Source organism: Callithrix jacchus, chromosome 7 (genome assembly GCF_049354715.1).
Source record: "Callithrix jacchus isolate 240 chromosome 7, calJac240_pri, whole genome shotgun sequence".
Taxonomy (NCBI): Eukaryota; Metazoa; Chordata; class Mammalia; order Primates; family Cebidae; genus Callithrix; species Callithrix jacchus.
In genome coordinates, this window is record NC_133508.1 from 40,080,619 (window position 1) to 40,103,030 (window position 22,412).

At 58.9% G+C, this 22,412-nt stretch overlaps 2 protein-coding genes across 6 annotated transcripts; one reads left to right on the forward strand and one right to left on the reverse strand.

Annotated features, from left to right (window-relative positions):
- Nucleotides 1-6,339: 6,339 nt before the first annotated feature.
- LOC128932569 (uncharacterized) lies at nt 6,340-11,888 on the reverse strand. 2 transcript variants are annotated; one of them, XR_008482553.2, is made up of 5 exons: nt 11,582-11,888; nt 11,213-11,361; nt 10,237-10,318; nt 9,676-9,867; nt 6,340-9,317 (listed from the first exon to the last, which is right to left on the reverse strand). XR_008482553.2 is itself a non-coding variant. In XM_078330071.1 (3 exons), the coding sequence occupies exons 1-3, from the start codon at nt 11,589-11,591 to the stop codon at nt 9,917-9,919; spliced, it is 561 nt and encodes a 186-aa protein (XP_078186197.1). In that variant the 5' UTR covers nt 11,592-11,888; the 3' UTR covers nt 9,789-9,916. The 2 variants fall into 2 exon arrangements, 1 of the variants encoding a protein (XP_078186197.1); XM_078330071.1 differs by lacking the exon at nt 6,340-9,317 and having other exon boundaries at nt 9,789-10,318.
- Nucleotides 10,618-21,538, forward strand: GABRD (gamma-aminobutyric acid type A receptor subunit delta). 4 transcript variants are annotated; one of them, XM_078330070.1, is made up of 10 exons: nt 10,618-10,761; nt 13,195-13,404; nt 16,118-16,230; nt 16,490-16,557; nt 16,657-16,877; nt 18,291-18,373; nt 18,906-19,043; nt 19,967-20,122; nt 20,380-20,597; nt 20,796-21,538. In XM_078330070.1, the coding sequence occupies exons 3-10, from the start codon at nt 16,122-16,124 to the stop codon at nt 21,093-21,095; spliced, it is 1,293 nt and encodes a 430-aa protein (XP_078186196.1). In that variant the 5' UTR covers nt 10,618-10,761; nt 13,195-13,404; nt 16,118-16,121; the 3' UTR covers nt 21,096-21,538. The 4 variants fall into 4 exon arrangements, with proteins under 4 accessions (XP_078186196.1, XP_035163302.1, XP_035163301.1 ...); XM_035307411.3 differs by lacking the exon at nt 13,195-13,404 and adding an exon at nt 15,265-15,413; XM_078330069.1 differs by lacking the exon at nt 10,618-10,761 and adding an exon at nt 15,265-15,413 and having other exon boundaries at nt 13,244-13,404.
- Nucleotides 21,539-22,412: the final 874 nt, after the last annotated feature.

Sequence of the window (22,412 nt, forward strand, 5' to 3'; positions counted from 1 at the left end):
GATATTGCTACTCCGAAATAATTCCATAAAGGAGATAAAACAAGTAGGCTGGGCGCAGTGGCTCACTTCTGTAATCCCAGCACTTTGGGAGGCTGGGGTGGGTGGATTATCTGAGGTCAGGAGATCAAGACCAGCCTGGCCAACACGGTGAAACCCCGTCTCTACTAAAAATACAATAATTAGGCCGGGCGCGGTGGCTCAAGCCTGTAATACCAGCACTTTGGGAGGCCAAGGCGGGTGGATCACGAGGTCAAGAGATCGAGACCATCCTGGTCAACATGGTGAAACCCCGTCTCTACTAAAAATACAAAAAATTAGCTGGGCGTTGTGGCGTGCGCCTGTAATCCCAGCTACTCGGGAGGCTGAGGCAGGAGAATTGCCTGAACCCAGGAGACGGAGGTTGCGGTGAGCCGAGATTGCGCCATTGCACTCCAGCCTGGGTAAGAAGAGCGAAACTCCGTCTCAAAAAAAAAAATTAGCCGGACGTGCTGGCGGGCACCTGTAATCCCAGTTACTTGGGAGGCTGAGGCAGGAGAATCACTTGAACCCAGGAGGTGGCGGTTGCAGTGAGCTGAGATCGCGCCATTGCACTCCAGCCTGGGCAACAGAGCAGAGACTCCATCTCAAAAAAGAAAAAATTAAATCAAATGCAATGTAAAATTGCCTTCCTCAGTCGCAGCAGCCACATTTCAGGTGTTGAGTGGCCAGCGGCTACCCCAGCGGACGGCACAGATGTGAAACGAGGCCCTTCATTCCTGGGACTGCGCTGGACTAGAGGAGCAGTCCAGGGGCCAAGACCCTTTTTCCTCCTTGCCCTTTCCCTCGGAAAGAAACCGTGGCTTCTTGGAAACATGATGGAATTCACACGAGGCAGAAAACACTCAAGATGCCCCCAGAACGTCTTATCACAATGGCAAGCAGGAAAATTAACAAAGGTGCTACTTTGTCTCGGAGGTCCGCTCCCCAGTTTGAAGGGGCTCTCACTGGCCAAAGTAGGCACACTCAGTATGAAAAAGAAAAGTAAACGCAGTGGATCGAAGCACTTCATGAGTCATTTATAATAAACCAGCTGGGCAACACAGTGAAATCCCGTCTCTACAAAAAGTGATTTATAAAAATTAGCTGGGGCCAGGCACGGTGGCTCACACTCCCAGCGCTTTGGGAGGCTGAGGCGGGCAGATCACCTGAGGTCAGGAGTTCCAGACCAGCCTTGCCAACATGGTGAAACCCCATCTCTAGTAAAAATAAAGAAATTAGCCAGTCATGGTGGCAGGCACTTGTAGTGCCAGCTACCCAGGAGGCTGAGGTAGAAGAATCACTTGAACCCAGGAGGTGGAGGCTGCAGTGAGCTGAGATTGTGCCATTACACCCCAGCCTAGGCAACAGTGCAAGACTCCATCTCAAAAAAAAAAAAACTAAACTAAAAAAAGCAAACTAGCTGGGTGTGGTGGCACATGCCTGTAGTCCCAGCTACTCCAGAGGCAGAGGCAGAGGCAGGAGGATCGCTTGGACACGGGAGGTTGAGGCTGCAGTGAGACTGATCATGCCACAGCACTCCAGCCTAGACAACAGAGTGAGACTCTGCCTCTAAAAATAAAATAAAATAAAAAACTTGTCATTGGCCACCTTTGGAGGGTGCTAAGATTCGAAGTGACCATTCTGAAAATGTTGTGGCAGCCATGTAGGGGCAACACTTCTATCTCCTCTGGAGAAAGGATTTGCATTTAGCTGTGAGTCATGCAGGCAGCCTCCAGCCTCCAGCAGAGCCATGGGGACCTGGACAGTGCTTGATCGGAGCACACTCTCCAGTCAGCCCCTGCCCCTGACTGAGCATGGCAAGGGCACTGGGCAGCCCCAGCCCCCGACACTGGACATTGTCTGCTCCAGAGCCCCGCCGTGCCCCTCCACTGGGTTGGCCAAAGTGTTGAGAGATTTGCCTTACAGTCAGGTTCTCCCAGCCCGGGTCTGCTTCCTCCCATGTTTCTTTCACAGCCATTGGACGGGTATTGTGGCCTGAAGGCTTTCTCAGCCCGGGTCCCTGGCTCTGCCTGATCTTTCATAGTCGTGAGCTCTCAGCACATGTTTTGCATTCCTGATTTCATCTCATGGTCTGCTCACTGGAGGGCACAAAGGAGCACAGTGGTGCCAGGAATGGTCTGAGAAAGCAGATGGCACCGTGGGGTTTGGAGCTGGATCACTCACTGCCCAGCTGGCTGCGGGACCCCATCCTGGGTGGTGCAGAGATGCCCTGCAGAGCTAAAGCTCTACCTGTAGTGCCCTGGGAGGACGGTGGCTGGTGTGGGTGCAGGCATTTGAGAAAGATGTGTGTCCGGGAGGGTGCAGGGGTGTGTACAGGAACAGCACGGCAGTCCAGCCTATATTAACAACAATCCTGGGGTCCCACCGATATTAACAACAGTCCTGGGGTCCCACCGATATTAACAACAGTCCTGGGGTCCCACCGATATTAACAACAGTCCTGGGGGACCACTGATATTAACAACAGTCTTGGGGTCTGGCTGATTTTAGCAACAGCCCGGCAGTCCTGCAGTATTAACAACAGTCTGGTGGTCCAGCTGATACTAAGTTGCATTAACTCTCTAGAGAGGCATAGTGAAAAGTTTCAGATGGTCAAACTGCCATTGAAACTAAGCGTGAAAGCCGGAGGCCCTTGTCCCCTGCACAGCAGAGAAGGAAACGCTGGAAGCCACGATGGGGACTGCAGAGTTCCGGTGTCTGAATTTTGAAGGTGACTCTCTCCGTCAAGGCCCATTTGCTGTGTCTAGGCCAGGTCTGGGTTGAGATGAGCTGCTGCCTTGACATGTGGCCAGGGATATCTGGGTGGATGCCCCTGAGCGTTTTGGCTGCCCAGATTCTCCTGAAACCTCAGAGCCTGCGAAGGTGACTCATGCCTCCCGAGGAAGAGCTGGCACCCTCTGCCCCCCACCCCAGGGTATAGGAAGACACCACAGAGGTCCTCCCACAAAGGCCACAGGGCTCCCTCAGGACCTGACCCACCCTCCTTGGCTGCCTGGCTGGTGACGAGGGGCGGGCTGCAGCGTGACCTAGAGTTGAACACCGTTACAGCAGCTCCGTGTTTTGGACTGAGCTCCTGGACTAGGCCCCCACGGGCCAGACCAAAAGAGTCAGCCATGCAAAAGTTCCATGTCCCCCAAACCAAACGAGGGTGGCTCTCTGACCCTCTGGGAAGCCAGGAGAGAGCCATGACAGCCAAGCTGGCAGCCACATAGGAGGTCCCCCGGCTTTAACCCTGACACGGGGAGGGGAACACCCTGAGAAACCCGAGATGAACCAGTTGCTTTTCGGTTCTGCTGTTTCCTCGTCCTGCATGAGCTCCTCACAAAACCTGGCTGCTCTGCGGTGCCCAGGTGAGCATCTTGTTTTGTTTTTTCTTTTGACACGCAGTTTCACTCTTACTGTGCAGGCTGGAGTGCAATGGCACCATCTCGGCTCACTGGGATTACAGGCTTGTGCCACCTCGCCTGGCTGGGAGCGCCTTTTCTAAACCTTTAGGTGAGACACTGCCCAATTCATGAATTGCTAATGAAAGCCAATTTGATCTCCACACTACATTCATTAGAATTCTGTGTTTAACACGGGTTAAATATCAGCTGGGCCTGGTGAAAGGGAAGCAGCCCTCAGAACCAGCAACAGGAAGCGACAGTGAGAACGGCTTGGGCCAGGACAGAGGGTGGAAAGGGGGCTGAGTGACACGGGGCGTTCTCGTGGGAGGAGGGGCTTGACACCTTGGCGAGGCCCCATGGGTGGAAACACCACCACAGTGGCTGGAAACCTTCCCAACTCCAAGAAGCCTATAAAACTGCAGATCCAAGAAACTTAACAGACCTTCAGCAGAGTAAATGCAAGAAAATCAAGCCAAGACGCTCAGCAACCAAACTGATGACAAGGAGAAAGAACACCTCTTCACAACAGCGAGTGTAAGGACGCATGTTCACACAGTGCAGCAGAGACGCCAGCAAACTCCTTGCGAGAAACCGTGAAGCCAGAAGACAAGAAAGCAACTTGGCAACGCTGAGAGAAAAGGCCAGACGGGCACAGCGCCGAGGACCTAAGTGGCTTTCCGATGTGAAGGCGAGTTCCTGCTGCTGTGTGACTCTGATCTCAGCAGATTGTTTTGTTTTGAGAGTGAGTCTCACTCTGTCGCCCAGGCTGGAGTGCAGTGGCACGATCTCGGCTCACTGCAACCTCCACCTCCTTTCAAGCCATTCTCCTGCCTCAGCCTTCTAAGTAGCTGGGATCACAGGCATGTGCCACGGGTAACCTCCTTCTGTATTTTTAGTGGAGATGAGGTTTCATCATGTTGGCCAGGCTGGTCTCGAACTCCTGAACCCAGGTGATCTGCCTGCCTCAGCCTCCCAAAGTGTTGGGATTACAGGTGTGAGCCACTGCACCCGGCCTAATTTTTTTTTTAAATGAAGGTAAGTTTACTTCTGGAGGAGATGGAGTAACAGGGACAGGTTTGCCTTACACCTGAAACATTGGAGACTCAGCAAAACATGTGAGACGGCAGCCCCCAAGAGACGGGACATCAGGACACCATGGACAAGATCCTGAGGGGGGAGATGGGTGAGGGGAGCCCTCGAGGACACTGGCTACTTGCCTGGGAAGGCATCCCGGCCGCCACACAGGGAAGGGGAGTCAGAGTGGGGCATGGCCGTGAAGTGGCACGGTTGCATTTTCAGGATGGCAAACTCTGGTTCTTCAAAAGATGCTGTTGAGAAAATGGGTCAACAGGCCCCAGACTGGGCGGAAGTGTTTGCAAAGCCTGCATCCGACAAGAGACGCCGCCTAAAATACGGCATGGTGGCTCACTCCTGTAATCCCAGTACTTTGGAAAACTGAGGGGGGCAGATCACCTGAGGTCAGGAGTTCAAGACCAGCCTGGCCAACATGGCAAAACCCTATCTCTACTAAAAATACAAAATTAGCCAGGCAAGGTGGTGCATGCCTGTAATCCCAGCTACTCAGGAGGCTGAGATAGGAGACTCTCTTGAACCCAGGAGGCGGAGGTTGCAGTGAGTCGAGATTGTGTCACTGCACTCCAGCCTGGACAACAGAGCAAGACCCAGCAGAGAGAGAGAGAGAGAGAGAGAGAGAGAGAGAGAGAGAGAGAGAGAAAGAAGGAAAGAAGGAAGGAAAGAAAGAGAAAGAGAAAGCAAGCAGATTGGCAGTTTCTTACCAAGTTTAACATACAGTCCCCTTAAACCCAAGTAATCTCACACATATTCATTCAAAATAAATGAAAACATGTGTCCATACACAGACTCATATTTAAACGTTAAGAGCAGCTTTACTCACGAGAGCCCAGAACGGCATATGTGCCCAGCGCCCATCAACAGGTAGGCAGTTAAACAAACCGAGGTGTGAGCGTGCAGTGGAGTGCAATATTACTCAGCAGTAAAAAATCCACCGCCGACACACACAGCAGTGTGGTGGGTCTACAGAGTGTGGCTCTGAGGAAAGCCAGGCATGAAGGACAGCTCTGCGAGAAGTCCACTGCACACGGTGACACACAGCGGCCGAAAGCAGTGTGTCGTCTTGGGCTTGGGAGGTCTGCGTCCCAGCTCAGTCTCTCTCACAGAGCTGCAGTCAGATGTCAGCCAGGACCTCGGTCTCCAGGCTCAACGGTGGCAGCATCCCAGGGTGGCTGCTGGAGTGAGTTCCCTCTGTCTCAGGGTGGGGGGTAGGGTCTGGCTCTCACAGCTGCCTTCAGTTCCTGGCCCATGAACCTCCCCACCTCAGCTAGCAACATAGCACTGGCTTCATCAAAGTGAGGAGGGGCAAGAGTGCCCCGAGACCTGAACCGCCGCTTTTTATAAATGAATCTCAGATGTCTCATCACCGGTTTTATTTTTTTGAGATGGTCTCTGTCGCCCAGGCTGGAGTGCAGTGGTGCGATCTCGGCTCACTGCAATCTCTGCTTCCCAGTTCTCCTGCTTAGCTTCCCCAGTAGCTGGGGTTACAGGCACACACCACCACACCAGGCTAATTTTTGTATTTTAGAAGAAATGGGGTTTCACCATGTTGGCCGAGCTGGTCTCGAACTCCTGACCTCAAATGATCTGCCTGCCTCGGCCTCCCAATGTGCTGGGATTACATGTGTGAGCCACTGCACCTGCCTTTTGATTTTTATTTTTAGACACAGGGTCTCATTCTGTCACCCAGGTTGGAGTGCAGTGGTGCGATCATGGCTCACCGAGGTCTCCACCTCCTGTGCTCAAATGGTCCTCCCACTGCAGCCTACTGAGTACCTGGGACCACAGGCCTGTACCACCACACATGGCTAACTTTTTTTCTGTAGAGTTGGGGTCTCCCTATGTTGCCCAGGCTGATCTCAAACTCCTGGGGACAACTGATCCTCCTGCCTCGGCCTCCCACAGTGCTGGGATCACAGGCGTGGCCGCCGTGTCCGGCCCATCACTCTTGATGGATGGCAACGGCAGGTTGCTTGGTCCAGACCACATGTGAGGAGGAAAGCCACACCACAGGATGGGAGGGATCGTGGGAGCCATGGGAAGAGGCTGCAAACCCACCTTCCTGCCGGACAGTCCTGTTGACGAACTGCTGATCACCTGAGGTCAGGAGTTCGAGACCAGCCTGGCCAACATGACAAAGCCCCATCTCTACTGCGTATGAGTTCTGTCCATTTGTTGGGCAGCCAGATACTGCTTCCCCCAGCAGCCCCTCTGAGGCCTTTGCATGCTGTTGCCTCAATAGGGCTTGATCTAAAGTAGGATGTGTTTGTTACTTGATCCGCAGCCCTTTTGTTAGAAATGCTACTTTGTCTCTAAGGTTTTCTACAGCAGGAAAAAATTCAAATTGCCACTTTAAAAACATAAAATCCGAGAATAGAACACCAACTTCTCCACATTAAAAATGAGTAATTGTTCTTGGATATCTATTTAACTCAAGTATGGAAAAAACGTTCTAAGTGCTGGAGCTGGATTGCTCTCCCGTTCTCACGGCCCTGGAGGCTAGAGGCAGCAGCGACACTGAGCGTGGTTTCCGGTGGAACCACAGCCTTTGTGGCAGGCCACGGCCCATCTCAGGCTGCTACATGTATTTTGCATTTGGTCATTTCTGCCAAGTTTTCTCTGCTTATCCAAATGAACGGAGTCCATCTAAAAACCACAGGATTAATAATTGCCATCCAAACTCGGTAACGTTCTTCCCTGCTGTGTCCCTGCCATTTTCTCTGTTTGGTGCATTTTCCCAGGAAAGTAGCAGAACAACCTCACAAATACATCAGGAGAGGGGTTTAAATTTAGCGAGCGCCGTTTTCTCTCATGGATCCCGGTGAGTCACCTCCACCTCCCAGGGCCGTCCTGCTGCTGCCGAGCTGCAGCAGTGGACAGGGGCCAGCTCCCCGCCCACGCCTCGGACTCGATGCTGTCCCTCCCCTATGCTGTGGGCATCCCAGCATCCAGCAAGGTGTCAGTCCAGAAGAAACGGTGTAAGTGGGCTGCAGGCTGGCACCTGAATGTCCACCTCAACCCGCAGACCACACTCATGTGGCTTTCTGTGTGCCCTGTGGGACATCACTGCCCAGGGAAGAACCAAGGCAGAGACTCCCAGGGGCTAAGAGGCAGGACGTTCATTCCTTCAAGAGCCAAGTGCTCCCATTCTGCTCCGTGCCATGTGGGGAGAGTATAACGCCTCCCTGAGCTGAGCAGAAGAAACAGGCAGCAGCTCTTGCCCTAAGCACCCACTCAAAGGGCTCTGGACAGATCCTTCCAATGGAGAGGCAGTTTCACGTGGTGTTCCAGTAAGCAGGGAGAGTGGCTGTGAAGGAATACTGGGTGTGTAGGGGCTGAGGGCTCTGGGTGTGAAGTCTGAGCTGACAGACCCTCCACTTTGCACTCTCAGTGGTGCCAAGACAAGGGGGTGAGGAGCACGGACCCCATCTCAAATGGGGAGACTTCCACTGATGGAGAGATCCTCCTTGCTGCTAGTTCTGAAAGCCTCATCAAAGTCTCACTCGGAGGGTGGGTTCTCCCGAAGAACAGGATGTGGGGGGCATAACCTCCATATTCCCCAGAGAGCGGGCAGCCCACACCTCTGCAAGGGGGATGCTCATCATCAAACAAGACGACCCAAGAATCTTTCTAACAGAGTTCAGCGTCCTGCACTTCTGACACTGAGGAACCCAGTTGCGACTCTCACCCCGTCATTTTGTAATAGAAGAAAACAAAGCTGGGAAATAATTCCCTAAGGTTGCCTGCCAGTTTGGAGCAGAGCTGGGACTGGCACCCAGACCTCCAACTCCTGCAGCTCTTCCCAGATTCCAAAAAGGGGCAGAGGAGTGAGCTGCTTCCATCTCACAGGCATGGAAACTCCCTGTCCCAGGGTCTCCTCCACCAGGTGCCGGCCACGAAGGCCCCTGCTCCTGACCCCTGGGCGGGGCTGCTCCCCGGCTAGTGTTCCTGGTTCTTGGGTGGTCGGAGCTCCTCTGGGTGGAGGATGGGGATAAGGAGGCTGACTGCTTATACACATCAGAATGGGACGGAACTTTGGAAATGTCAACAAACGAATTCTCAAAAACCTTGAATAAGAAATTATGAAAATCCCCGTTCTTCAGATCCAAACTGAAACACCAGTTAAAAGACCGGGCGCAGAGGCTCACGCCTGCAATCCCAGAACTTTGGGAGGCCAAGGAGAAGGATCCCTTGAGGCTGGGAGTTTGAGACCAGGCTGGGAAACACAGTGAGATCCCATCTCTACAGAAAACAGAAAATTTCTTGGGTGTAGTGACGTGCATCTGTGGCCCCAGCACCTCCAGAAGCTGAGGTGGAAGGATCCCTTGAACCCAGGAGGTGGAGGCTACAGTGAGCTGAGATCATGCCATTGCACTCCAGCCTGGGCAACAGAGGAAGACCCTGTCTCTTAAAAAAAAGAAAGAAAGAAAATGAAATGTTAATGTGATGCCGAAGATAAAAGAGGAGCGTGAAGTAGACGGCGGTGGGGTCTGAGTCATCTTGAATGAGCTGGGTTGAGGGAGTCAAGGTCAACACTTCTCAGAGGAGATCCGCCTCAAGGCATCCTCAGATAAGGTCTCAGACATTGACAGGAAGTGACCGTGAAGCACCCTCACTGCTTGGTTCCAAAGCTCAGGAATGAAAGACAGGGAGGGCCGGGCACTGTCCCGAGGCAGCGGCGGAGGTGCTGGCCACAGCGGGTTCGTGGACTTTGCAGATTCGGGCCTGCACTTCCTGCATTCGTTGAGCACCTACTGCGTCCAAGACACCACCAAGGAGAAGACAGACAAGACCCCTGTTCTGGAGGGAGAGGAATAAAAATAATAATGCCTCTCACCCGGGGCATGCCCGGCTTTGGGCACCCAGGGGCACGTGGGAGCCAGGTTGCGGATGCCCAGAGACACGGGTGCAGAGCACAGGCTGGGATGGGAACCCCGGGCGTACGGGGGAGGTGGGGCCAGTGCTTCTGCAACCAAAGGACCCCCCTTCGGGAGGGGCCGGTGAGCAGCCAGGAAGGGGGCCTTGGAGCTGAGACCTGCTGAGGGTTTTTGGGGCCCCGTCCCCGATTTGAGAAAGCAAGCTGGGCCCAGCCTGATTCTTTGGTTTCCCGCAGGAGGGATTGGGCCGGAGTCCGCAGCAGGTCGGTCTCTGGACTTGCCTCCATCTGTCCTCTGCGCCTGTGGCGTGGCCCTTCATCCAGAAGCTCTCAGCCATAGGACAGCTTCACCATTTTCAAGTGTTTTCCGAGGGGGTCACACTGTGGGTCAGCGACGTCACGAGCCCAGGAGTGAATACACGACACAGCGACGTTAAAGTTTGTGAGCAGCTTCTTCGGAGAACGGCAGCACAGCTTCACGTTCAAAGGAGTGAAGGCAGGAGACAGTGAGGCCTCTGCTTGCTCAAATCCTGGGGGTGCGGAGGGCGGACCTGGGGCCCCGAGGGGAGGGGGCAGGGGGCGGTGCAGCCAGAACTGCGGCCTGCGGGACAGCGGCCACCCGCTTTTCCTCCCCACCCGCCCCATCCAGCGTCACCAGGACCAGGACTGCTCCCAAAGTCGCGTTGTCCGCGAGGGCAGGAGAGTTTGGAAAGGAGCGGCAGGTGACGGTCTCTCTCTGTCTCCCCCGCCCACGCAGGGACCGGTCCCCACCCCCCATTCCCCCCAACAACCAAACCCCCGGCACTGCCAAAACCCGCCACGCGGACGTGCGATCCCACACACCGCCTCCGGACGAAATTCGGCCGCGGTGTCCACGGGGGCTTGCACCCGGGTCGCCTCCCACGTGGACAGGAGGAGGGCGCATCTGCGGCGGGAGGGCAGCGGTCGGGGGTCCGGAGTGTCCGGCCCTGGCCCGGGGGCGCTGCCCGCGAGGTGGGGGGCTCTGCTGGCGGAGAGGCGGGTGGGGGCGCGGGGAGGGGAGGGGAGGAAAAGGGGAAGGGAAGGGGGAGGGAAAGGGGGAGGGAAAGGGGGGAGGGAAGGGGGAGGGAAAGGGGAGGGAAAGGGGGAGGGCAGCCGCGGGCTGGGGCGGGCTCGGGGCGGGCTCAGGGCGGGTTCGGGGCGGGCTCCGCGCTCCATCCGCCCCCTCGCGCTCGCGCCGCGCTCGCCCTTCTCCCGCCAGCCTGTGCCGCCGCCGCGAGCCAAGTTTGCGCGGACCCCGTCCCGCGAGCCCGCCGCGGCCATGGACGCGCCCGCCCGGCTGCTGGTCCCACTCCTGCTGCTCTGCGCGCAGCTGCTCCGCGGCACCCGGTGAGCCGGCGGGGTCCGGGGGTCCGGGGTGTCGGGGGGGGGTCGAGGGGAGTCGGGGGATGGGGGGTCCCGCTTCTACCCGAGAGGGCGGCTGAGAGAGCGACCGCGCCAACCCGCGCCCCGGACCCCGAGTCTGCGAGCCCCGCGTCCTCCCTCCTCCCCCGCGTCCTTCCTCCCCCGGGTCTCGCCCTCGGGCGCCCGCGGCGAACTCGCGCGACGCTGCCCTTGGCCCGGGACGCGGCTACCGCGCCCCCGCCCGGTGCTGTCCGCCGTCCGGTGCTGAACCGGCGCCCCGAGTGAGGCGAGGGCGTCCGAGCCCCCCCCCCCCCGGTTCCTACGGCTCCGCCGCGCGGTGAGGGTCCCTGGTCCCCGGCACTCGGGGGTCCCGCCGCGGACCGCAGGCAGGAGGGAGGAGGGACCCGGGACCTCGGCGGGAGGCGCTTTCCGTTACCCGAATGAGCTTCCCCAGCCGACCGGTCCGGACGGGCTGGGTTGCTGCGGAGGGTGGGCCCGGCCTCCGGGGGGGCCCTTTCGGAGCCCGTTTCAAATGGTGTAGCCAGAACTCCTGAGAATGTGCAGGTGGACGGCGGCCAGGCGCCCCTGGCAGCAGAAAAGAGATGGTGAATTTCTTAACTATATTGGGGGGGGGCTCCCCAGAGAAGGAAGAGGCTGAGAAGAAGGCTTCTCAGGGCTGGGGGCCCCTCTGGCTTACAGATCCCCCCACTTCCCTCCTCTCTGGGGATCTGAAACGGGCTCCCCGGCCACCAGGGCAACTTGGCCGCACCACTGGGCATGGCCACCTTCCCTAGGAGCCACTCACCGGAGGACATTTAGGGGTGTCTTTGAAAATCATCTCAAAGACTTCAGAAGAAACAGCAAAAACCCATCCCCCAGCATTCAGGATCAGAGGCGCTGAAGATGTGGAGGTAGTGGTGGCCTCAGCAGAGGTGGCGGCACCCAGCCCTGGACGAGGTTTGGGGTTTTCCTGTTGGAGGTGCAGGGGACAGAGCCCAGGAGGCCATGTGCCCGTCAGGAGACCTCCGGGCCAGCACTGCCCGGCTCTAAGCAGCCCCTGTCCTGGGAAGAGCTTTGTTCTTCCCTCAATCCCAGTGAGCCTTTCCCCACTTGTCCTTTCCCTCCTTCAAGGTGAGAGGAAGGGCAGAGCATTGGGGCACAATCGTAGATGCTGTGCTGGAGGCATGGGGCCAGCTGCCAGCCCAGGCCCACAGCCACTTAGCCAAGAGGCTGAACTCCAGACGGCTCTGAAACCCGGAAGTTTTAGCCCAGGGTTAACACCAGAGCTCATTTGGGGGCAAGTCCTGTCCTGCACAGACGTGAGGCTCCTCTCACCTTTATTAATCCTGCGTTGGGGCCTATTTATATATATTTCCTGCCGGGAAATTCTCCAGGCTGCCCCCAGCCCCAGCCCCTGGGTGAACCATCTCCGTTTTCTAAAATCTGAAGATGGTTAATCGTGGCCTGCATCTGGCTCCTGGGCTGTTGGGGAAGGGATTCTGTGCCTGTTTCCCGGGGCAGAAAAACTAGAAGGCCATGGCCCAGCCAGGAGAGCGGCCTCTGGGCCTGTGGTCATTGCATTCCCTGGAGAGGGGTGCCATTGGGTGGCACATTTTGCGTGGTGGGAGGTGTGGTGGGAGGCGCATGCTTCTCCAAGCTCCCATCTCACTCTCTGGGTAAAAACAGCTCCCACCTGGCTGCACACTACAGCCTCTCCTTTGAGGCCATCCTGTCCACACATATGTGCCGGCTCGACCTGCTCCTCTTGATGTCTAGGAGCAGGCCTGCGGGGGGGTCCCCCCAGGGTGGAAGCACTTGCCAGCTCAGCCCTGGGGCCACCTTCAGACTTAGCAGGGTGCTGTCCATGCAGGCCTCTCCTCCCATCCGTGTCTGTGCCCATCCACTCCAGAACCCAGGACAGCTGCTTTCCCTTCCCTGAGTCTCGGGGTCCTTGTCTGGAGCAGTGTTGGAGGTCATGGGACCCATTCCAGCCATCACCCCAGGTCCCCATGGCAGCAGTTCCTGGTGGGAAAGGCTGGGTGCCATAAGAAGGGAGCATCCTGCGTGGCGGCTGTGGGTCGGGCCAGAGTCTGAAGACCCGTGCATGCAGCAGGCATCGAGCTTGCCGCCTGCATGCCCGTGTGGGTGGCCCCCAGGCTGGCGGCACCTCTGTCTCCCTGGAGAAGCAGTGCGGCGGCTCCTGCCATGCCAGCTCGCGGTGCGCTGGTGGCGGGGCTCTTCTTTGCCTTGGTAACTGTGAAGCTGGGAGGCTTGTGCTGCTCTAAAAGCAGAGCTGTGGGATCTGTGGGCTGGGTGTGCACCATGGAGGAGCCTGGAGGGGGAGAATCCTGGCTACACCTACCTTCCCTGTCTGTCCCCAGGACACAGACAAGTGACAGGGATGGGTTTGTTTTTCAGCGGGGCCAGGAGGGCAGGAGGCCAGGCGAGCATGGAAAGCAACTGGAGGGAGAAGCTGCCATGTGTTCATGGCACCCACTCTGTCCCCTGAGTTTGGAGTCCTAAATCCGAGTGTGGACTTGGAGCTCAGTGTAGGGCCCTGGGCCTCTCTGTTCATCTACCCAAAGGAAACTCCAAGCCCAAGCCACCACTGGGCCCCAGGGCCACCAGGTGAGGCAGCAGCCCTCTTCCGAGATCTCCACGACTCACCAGAGTCCAGACGTCCCAACCCCATGCCAAGCCCCCAGGAGCAGGGCATGTGCCCCCAACCCCACTAGCTCTGCCTGCCCTGTACATCCTGAACTGAGGACGTGGGGGCCCTCCAGACCCCAGAGTCTGGCATTAAGCACACTGCCCTCTGCACGCTGGCCCTTCCCATCTGTTCACAGTGGGAAAGCAACCGGCCACTCTCCTAGGTGAGAAATGGTGTGGGGGTGGGAGCCTGCTTCCTTCTCGCACCCAGGGGATGGCAAAGGCGCCTCCAGGTGAGCTTCATGGCAGGGCTGCCCCTGACCTTGCCTTTGTGCACCCCCACACATGCCACCACCCCAAGATGGGCAAGAGACGTGGCCCAGGAAGGACGGTGTCTCCTATGGCCTCGTTCCAGGCAGGCTAGATGGCAGCTGGGCTGGTCCAAAAATAAAGCCTCACTCAGATCCCTTTGTGTCTGACCTTCAGGGCGACTTCCATTTGCATTTTTAATTGTGCTTTACTCAGGCCAGGACTTAATTTGATTTCATCTTATCGTTGGTCACCAAAGTGCCTGCCCCCTGTAGCCCTGCGAGGGCCACTCCTGGGGGTCCAGTGGGCGTGGTGTCATGGGTCTGGACGGACAGCAGCCCTGGACGCTGCCTTTGGGTTGCTCCTCTTGCCAGAGTTGGGCCACCGTGGTCGTCCGGGACAGATCGGGGTTGGCAAAATCTCGTTAGGTGAGGAGCGTTTGGTTCAAAGTCAAAATCTGCTGAAGGCCAGTGTGTGAAACAAGAAGAAACGTGGTTCCGATGGAGAGAGGGCCTGAGCCCCGCCTGCTGTCTCCCAAACCCCGGTGGTCCTCAGGGGCCCCAGGATGCTCCTGAGGATAAAGTGTACCTAGCAGGGTCAAGGCAAGACTTGGGGAGAGGCAGGGGGAGTGTCCACCTCCCTGCGCCCTTGTGCTTCTACAGAACTGCGGGTTTAACATTTGGATCTGCTCACGCAGCACTGTGGGCCGGACTGAGCCTGAAGCCCCGGACCCCTGGGCCCCACCCCTTGCCTCTCCCTTCGGAATCCCAGGACTCAAGGGGGCTGGAGCTGGAGCTGGAGAGACAAGGAGAGTGGGCTGCAGGTGGCCTTCATGGGATGCTGGGGAAGGGGCTGCTCAGGGTGGGGCTGGTGGCCCAGCCTCAGCTTGGCTGTGCCTGACAGGCAGTGCAGAGGGGTGCCCCGAGCCTGGGTCACAGCCTCTGAGGGAGCAGAAGGCCAAGGGCTGTGGCAGGAGGCGCAGTCAGAAGGGTCCTGGGGAGTCAGGTGTGGAGGAAGCCAGGGCTGTGCTCGTCGCTTGCTGGCCTGGTGGAGTGGCCCAGCATGGGGCGTCTGCTCGAGGCTGTGTCCAAACTGGGCTTGCTGGGGAGCAGGAGGCCGCTGACTCAGGTCTCTACCCCTCACCTCTCCGGGAGGGTTCAGGCCAGGCTCAGGGGCTTGGTGAGCCAGAGGCCATGCCTGAAGCCACTCCACCGGCTTGGGTAGAAGTGATTCTGAGGATTCAGGGGGGTTATTCTCAAGGCCCCACGCCAGGACCAATCCCCGCCCTGTGTGCAGGAGGACAGGTGTGACCATCGTCACAAACTGGACAGCTCCAAACAATGGACGCTCAGGAGGCCAGAAGCTGGAAATCACGGTGTGGGTGGGGCTGGTTCCCTGGAGGCTCTGAGGGAAGCTCTGTTCCCGGCCGGTCTCCAGCTCCGGCGGTGGCAGAAACCTCGGTCTTCCTTGGCCTGTGGACACCTCACCCCAATTTCTGCCTCCACAGTTGCTTCCTTCTTCTCTTCTCAGGACAGTGGTGCTTGGGTCTAGGGCCCACCCAATCCAGTGTGGCCTCATCTTAACTAGCTACAGCTGCCGAGATCTTACTGCCACATAAGCTCATGTTCCGAGGCTCTGGTAGATGTGCACTTTGGGGGCCACTGTTGAACCCAGTGCAGGCGAGCAGATGGGGCCGGGGGTGCTGGGGTGCTCCTGGCTCTGGCAGCATGGTGTGCATGGGGAGGGGATGCCTCTCTCAAGCGTGGGCACCCCCGGGTCCTGAGCTGCTCCAAGGTTGAGCTAAACCCCAGGGGCACATGGCGCTTGGGGACCTGGGTCCCACCCTGGGCCCTCCTGGGAGGAGACAGAGCAGGAGGCTGTGCGCCCTGGTTTTGGGGCTCTGTCCACTTCCTGTCCCTACTCCTTGCCTCCTCCTCACATTCCCCTTCTCCATACCACCTACCACTTTGCCCTCAGAAGCTGACAGGGAGGCATCTTCAGTGAGGGACCCCGGTGGTGGAGACCCTGAGACCAGCCTCCGAGGGCTGGCAGAGGAGGGAGTCAGGGAGGCTGTTATCCTGGGAGCTCAGCCCACGCCAGGCCACCTCCCTCAAACCCAGGAGGGCAGAGTGCACGCTGAGGTGGGAGGAGGAAGCCGAGTCAGGGCCGGTGGAAGAGTCTGAGGACCTTCCTGGCGTCCTTCTGGCCAGCCAGAGCCTCAGGGACTGGCCAGGCCCCCGCCTGCCAGGGCTCCCACAGCAGGACCCTTGCGCCCTGGCCCAAAACAGGTGCCCAGAACAGTGTCGCGTCCCCAGAAGGGACCCGGGCTCGCTGGAATGCAGTTAAGTCCTGGCCCATCTGACCAGTGGCCTTGCATCCCCAGAGCAATGAATGACATCGGCGACTATGTGGGCTCCAATCTGGAAATCTCCTGGCTCCCCAACCTGGATGGGCTGATAGCTGGCTACGCCCGAAACTTCCGGCCGGGCATCGGAGGTGAGGGGTCATCCAGGCCGACAGGAGCCATGGTAGCCGGGCGAGGCTGTGGGTGTGTGGCCCACTGGGCTCTGGGCAAGGGAGGCTGGCTATCCCAGGAGGCTCTGTCAGAGCCAGGCCCCCACAGAGACTGCCAGGGAGGTGCAACTTCCAGGGCTGTGACGGCCGACTGCGTGTGACTGGGACCCTGGACGGGTCCTATCCTGGCTGCCGCGCTGGGCCAGCCTCTGCCCTCCTGAGTTCTGCCTCTTCCTTGAAGGTCCCCCCGTGAATGTGGCCCTCGCCCTGGAGGTGGCCAGCATCGACCACATCTCAGAGGCCAACATGGTAGGTGCCCCGGGCACGGTGGGTACCCACAGCCTCTGTCCTGGGCTGCACATCCCTGGGGGAGGAGCGAGCTGACCCCCGGCTCCCCCTCCTCCACAGGAGTACACCATGACAGTGTTCCTGCACCAGAGCTGGCGGGACAGCAGGCTGTCCTACAACCACACCAATGAGACCCTGGGCCTGGACAGCCGCTTCGTGGACAAGCTCTGGCTGCCGGACACCTTCATCGTGAATGCCAAGTCTGCTTGGTTCCACGATGTGACGGTGGAGAACAAGCTCATCCGGCTGCAGCCCGACGGCGTGATCCTGTACAGCATCCGGTGAGCGGGCACCACACCGGCCCAGGTGCCGCGACAGCGCCCAGATGCTGCGAGGCTCTGGAAGGCTCGAGCGGCTTCTGCTGCTGGGAGTTGGGGGTGGGGGCCGAAGCTGCACAGTTATTTTTATCCCCCGCAGCTGCTGGGGAACAGCCGCTCCAAGGTCGCCGACAGGAAGCCGGCAGATGTGGCTTTTTGGCCAGCGCAGTGCCTTTTGGTTTTGAAAATGAGGTGGAATTCACATAACATGAAATTAACCTTTTTAAAGTGAACAATTCGGTGGCATCTGGCAGATTTGCCACGTAGTGCGACCCACCTCTGTCTAGCCCAAAGCATGTCAGGACCCCAGAAGGAGACGCAGCCTCGGAGCAGGTCCTCCCTGCACCGCCCTGCGGGGCCCCAGTGGCCACGGGTTTGTGCTCAGTCTCTGTAGATCTGCCCAGAGACAGAAAGCTCATCGAAAAGAAATCGCACGCTGTGTGTGGGACCCTCTGTGACTCCGACTTCGTTCCCAGCTTTTTGTCCTTAGGGTTCATCCCTGCTGAAGCTGGGGTCGGGGTGCCTTCCCCTTCACGGCCAGGTGATGCCCACTGCAGGGACGCGCCGCACCTGCCTCCCATCCGTCTACCAAGAGTGCTTGGGTGGCTTCCAGCACTGGCGAATGTGAATACGCTGCTATGAACATGTGCGCGCGGATTCGTTTGACAGCCTGTTTTCAGACACATGCCTCTTAAAAATGGAATTAGTTCACAACATTTGAAAAATCAAAAGGCAGCCAGGTGCAGTGGTTCATGCATGTAATCCCAGCACTTTTTGGAGGCTGAGGTGGGAGGATCTCTTGAGCCCGGGAGTTGGAGACCAGCTTGGGCAACAGAAAGAGCATCGTGCCTCTACAAAAGTAATAAAAAATATTAGCTGGGCTTGGTGGTGTGCACCTGTGGTCTCAGTTACTTGGGAGGCTGAGGTGGGAGTGAGCCCAGGTTGTCGAGGCTGTAGTGAATCGAGATTACACCACTGCACTCCACCTTAGGTGACAGAGTGAGACCCTGTCTCAAAGACAAATAAAAAAATTAGGATATTTTACACAAGAATTTAAATATCTGACCTCTCCTAGAAAATCAAGTGCGTGGCAGCTCTGGGCCTATTCCCATGTGGCCCCCAGTCACTTGGGCCAGGGTCTGGGTGCTCAGGCCCCTGTGCCAGTTCTTGATAGTCCTAAAGGAAGACTCGCAAACGTCTGTGACATTGAGCATAGTTTTCAGGTTTATCCAGATTCTGGGCAGCTAGCAAAGCCTGGGATGTAGCTGGGGCTCCAGGCAGCCCCAGTGCTCAGGGGCTGTCTCTGCAGGGGAATTGCCAGGCTCCTTGGAGTGCTGGGCTTACCCCGAGGCCTCACCGACCTGCTTGTCCTGGCAGAATCACCTCCACTGTGGCCTGCGACATGGACCTGGCCAAGTACCCCATGGACGAGCAGGAGTGCATGCTGGACCTGGAGAGCTGTGAGTGGACATTCGAGGTGGGCGGGGGCTTCTCTCGGCTTGGAGAGGGGCATGCTGGCTTCTCCAGCAGGGGACAGAGGCTCAGCCTGGCCCTGCTCAGGGTGCAGGGAAGCACCAAATCAGCTTCCCCATGAGCCAGAAGCCTGGGCAGGAGGAGAAGGGGCCAGAAGGCCTGGGGAGCCGGGCCGGTGGGTCAGTGCCCTGCCTGGGGAGCCTGGCTGGTGGGTCACTGCCTGCCTGGGGAGCCTGGCAGTGGAGCCCAGACGTGGTGTGAGTTGGTACCATTGAGCCAGCCCAGCAGCCCCTGTGTGTCACCTGGCAATGGTGACCCCACCTATGTCCCATCCACCTGCCCGGAGGAGCCAGATGTGGTCTCAGAGCCGAGGGCCTCCTTGCTCCTGGCTGGGGTCCTGCTGGGTCCCGACACAATGGCGTCAGCCCCCGAAGGCTTTCTGTGTGGACGGAGCCCTCCTGCCAGGGCTCCCAGGGCCAGGGCCAGGCTCTGCTGCCCACCTATGTGCTTTTCCTGCAGATGGTTACTCATCTGAGGACATCGTCTACTACTGGTCCGAGAGCCAGGAGCACATCCACGGGCTGGACAAGCTGCAACTGGCGCAGTTCACCATCACCAGCTACCGCTTCACCACGGAGCTAATGAACTTCAAGTCCGGTGGGGCCCCCGCCCTCCACAAGCACCTGCCACCCCTCCCCGTGCACCTGCCTACGGTTTTTATGCTTTGTAGCCGAGCCATGCGCAGGCCCCCCAGGCCCCTGCCCCTCCACAAGCACCTGCCACCCCTCCCCATACACCTGCCTGGGGTTTTCATGCTTTGTAGCTGAGCCACGTGTAGGCCTCCAGGGCCCCCGCCCTCCACAAGCACCTGCCACCCCTGCCCATGCACCTGCCTGGGGTTTTCACACTTTGTAGCCGAGCCACGCACAGGCCCCCAGGGCCTCCGGGATGCAGCTGGGACACTGCTGCCTTAGGAACCTGCTCCTTGGCGCTGGCTGCACCTGGGCCGGGGCCTCTGGGCCTGCCACTGGGTGGGCTGAGTCAGGCCTTCCCATCTTCATCCTCGGTGCTTTCTCTCTTCCCAGCATTCCAGGTTTACAGGGAACCTGAGGCGTGGGGAGCTCTTTTAGCCTGGGGTCTGCAGGGCTCAGGGGCCAAGCTTCTCCCAGCCCCACTCCCTTTCTCCCCTCCACCCGCCTATCATCTGGAGCTGGTGAGTCCGGTGCTGGCTCCTTCCAGAGCCTGTCTGTGCCTGCAGGAGCCTTAGGAGAGAAAGGGGTGACCCTCCCCATTGGCTGCGAGGGTCCCTCAGGGCCAGTCTGGCAAATGTGAGGCCAGCAGCATCAGCCTCTCTCCCTCTCCTCTGGGTGACTCTGCTCAGGACCGGCCTGTCCTGTGGCTGTACCTAGGGCCGAGTCCCCTGACACTTCCGGCCGTGTGGTTGGTGGGTAGAGCAGGGTCTCAGTCTCTCTTCTGAGACTGGCTGTGGGTCCTGTAGCTGCCAAAGCCTGATTCCCTAGAGTCCCGCGGTGGACTGGGCTGGGCAGGGACGGTGGGGCTGATGGTGGCTGTCCCCGCAGCCGGCCAGTTCCCGCGGCTCAGCCTGCACTTCCACCTGCGGAGGAACCGAGGCGTCTACATCATCCAGTCCTACATGCCCTCCGTCCTGCTGGTCGCCATGTCCTGGGTCTCCTTCTGGATCAGTCAGGCAGCAGTGCCCGCCAGGGTGTCTCTAGGTATGGGGCTTCACTGCTGCTCCAAGGGAGCTGGAAGGGGCACCTGGGAGCAGGACTCCCTACCCCTTGGCTGGGGGCCCAGCATTGGCCTCCGGACCCTGCCAACTGTTCTGGGGCAATGACCAGCCAGACCAGGCCAAGTCAGGGGAGCAGTACCTGCTCCCTGGGGTGGGCATGGGGATGTGGGTCACAGGCGCCGAGGCTGGGCCGGGCGGTGTGAGGGCAGGGCTACAGTGATGCACCCCCTGCGCCCACAGGCATCACCACGGTACTGACGATGACCACACTCATGGTCAGTGCCCGCTCGTCCCTGCCGCGGGCGTCGGCTATCAAGGCCCTGGATGTTTACTTCTGGATTTGCTACGTCTTTGTGTTTGCCGCTCTGGTGGAGTATGCCTTCGCGCACTTCAACGCGGACTACAGGAAGAAGCAGAAGCAGAAGGCCAAGGTCAAGGTCTCCAGGCCCAGGGCAGAGGTGAGGCCTGGGGCTGAGCCAGAGACAGTGCTATTGGGGGCCCCGACCAGGACCCCTCAGCTGCCCCCGCCCACTGCAGGTCCCTGCTGCGCTCCCTGAGTGTGGGGGGCTGGGGCCCCGTTTGGGAGTACCTGTGGTCCAGGGCCTGGGAGCTACACCCCAGCACTCAGCCCTGTCTCCCCCACTGGCCCTGTGCAGATGGATGTGAGGAACGCAATCGTCCTCTTCTCCCTCTCTGCCGCCGGCGTCACACAGGAGCTGGCCATCTCCCGCCGGCAGCGCCGCGTCCCAGGGAACCTGATGGGCTCCTACAGGTCGGTGGGGGTGGAGACGGGGGAGACCAAGAAGGAGGGGGCAGCCCGCTCCGGAGGCCAGGGGGGCATTCGCGCCCGGCTCAGGCCCATCGACGCAGACACCATCGATATTTACGCCCGCGCCGTGTTCCCCGCGGCGTTCGCAGCCGTCAATGTCATCTACTGGGCGGCGTACGCCATGTGAGCACAGGACCCAGGCCAACCTCGCTTGTCCTGCTGCCCAGAAACTTCCTGGGAGAAGGAGCCCTCAGGCCGTGTTTCGAGGTGGGATGACCCTCGGCCACAGAAAACAAGGGGAAGCTTCGGCCTCCTGAGCTTGGACCCCAGCCTCACCCGAAAGGACCGCCCGGAGCTCCCGGCAGGTGGCGTGAGACCCGCACAGACGAAGCAGCAGACAGTGTGACCAAGAGGCCGAGCCCGGCTGGGGTCTGGGCCCTACAGGAGCTGTGGATTTTTAGCCTCAGAAAGTGATCCTGGTTTCTAGGTCTTTGCTCTGCGGGGTCAGGATGAGCGCGTGGGAGGAGGCGGGATCGGACGTCCACCCGGTGAACAACAAAGGCGTCTGTGAGGTCTCGCTGGTCCCAGCATGAAATAAAGCCTTGGCCGGGGCCGGTTCCTTCTCTCTAACTATGCAGCACCTCACTCCCGTCCAGCTGCCTGGAGCCCACCCCAGCTGCCGGACACCCTTCTCCAGCTGCAGGCTCCTGGGCGGCGTTTGGTGGGAGCTAGCTGTGGAAGCTCACTGAACACCCAGGGCCGAACACACCTCACCCAGGGCCAGGCACACCTCACCTAGGGGAACAGAGGAGCAGGGTCCCGAGAAGCTGGGCAGGCTTCGGGAAGTGAGGAGCCAGGTTTTGTGATGCTGGCTTCACTGGGTCTCCTATCTGTGTCCCTGGGCTGTAATAAGGCCATTTTCTCCAGGGGTGCGAGGCAGGAGCCTGTGGTGACCCTGGGATGGAGTGAACTCAGGGCTGCTGGTCCCACAGCCAGGGCTTTTGAGGTGCCTTCCTGGGATCCTGGGGCTCAACACCAGACGGGGACAGAGACTTGGTGACACAGGGGCTCAGGGACTGCACCCCAGATGAGCCATGTCTGGGGTACTGACGGAGGGCCGAGGTGCAGAGGAGGCCTGGAGGGGGAGAGAGGGTCTGCTATCCCCTTGGTCCCTGGGCCCTTGTCCAGTGGTAGGTGCCACCATGGCCCCCTCTTGTATGTGAGGATAGGCTCTCGGAGGCCACCAAGGCCCCGTAAACACCACAGCCCCTTCCCACCTGTGGCCATTGCCACGGACACAGGGTGACCACCCTGCAGCCCAAGGACCCCTCCGGCCATCGGGCAGCTAATGGGCAGCTCTGAATGCGGGGTCCAGGTTTTCCAGGGTGCTGGGTCACAACTTGAGGAAGAGCCGGAAGGGAGCAGTTGGAGCATCTGCCAAGGCCCTGCCATTGCAGCAGGATCCAGGCATCTGGAGCCACCACACGGTGGCTTGCAAGGTGGC

Excerpts from the sequence above, each read along its gene's own strand:
- LOC128932569 (XM_078330071.1), bottom strand. Across the intron at positions 10,319-11,212 it reads GGCTGGGGAAGCTCATTCGG|ATGCGCCCTCCTCCTGTCCA; the intron begins GTAACGGAAAGC and ends CTCCCGCCGCAG.
- GABRD (XM_035307410.2), top strand. The coding sequence starts at position 10,694 with ATGGACGCGCCCGCCCGGCTGCTGGTCCCACTCCTGCTGCTCTGCGCG. Across the intron at positions 10,762-16,117 it reads CAGCTGCTCCGCGGCACCCG|AGCAATGAATGACATCGGCG; the intron begins GTGAGCCGGCGG and ends TTGCATCCCCAG. Across the intron at positions 16,878-18,290 it reads GTGATCCTGTACAGCATCCG|AATCACCTCCACTGTGGCCT; the intron begins GTGAGCGGGCAC and ends TTGTCCTGGCAG.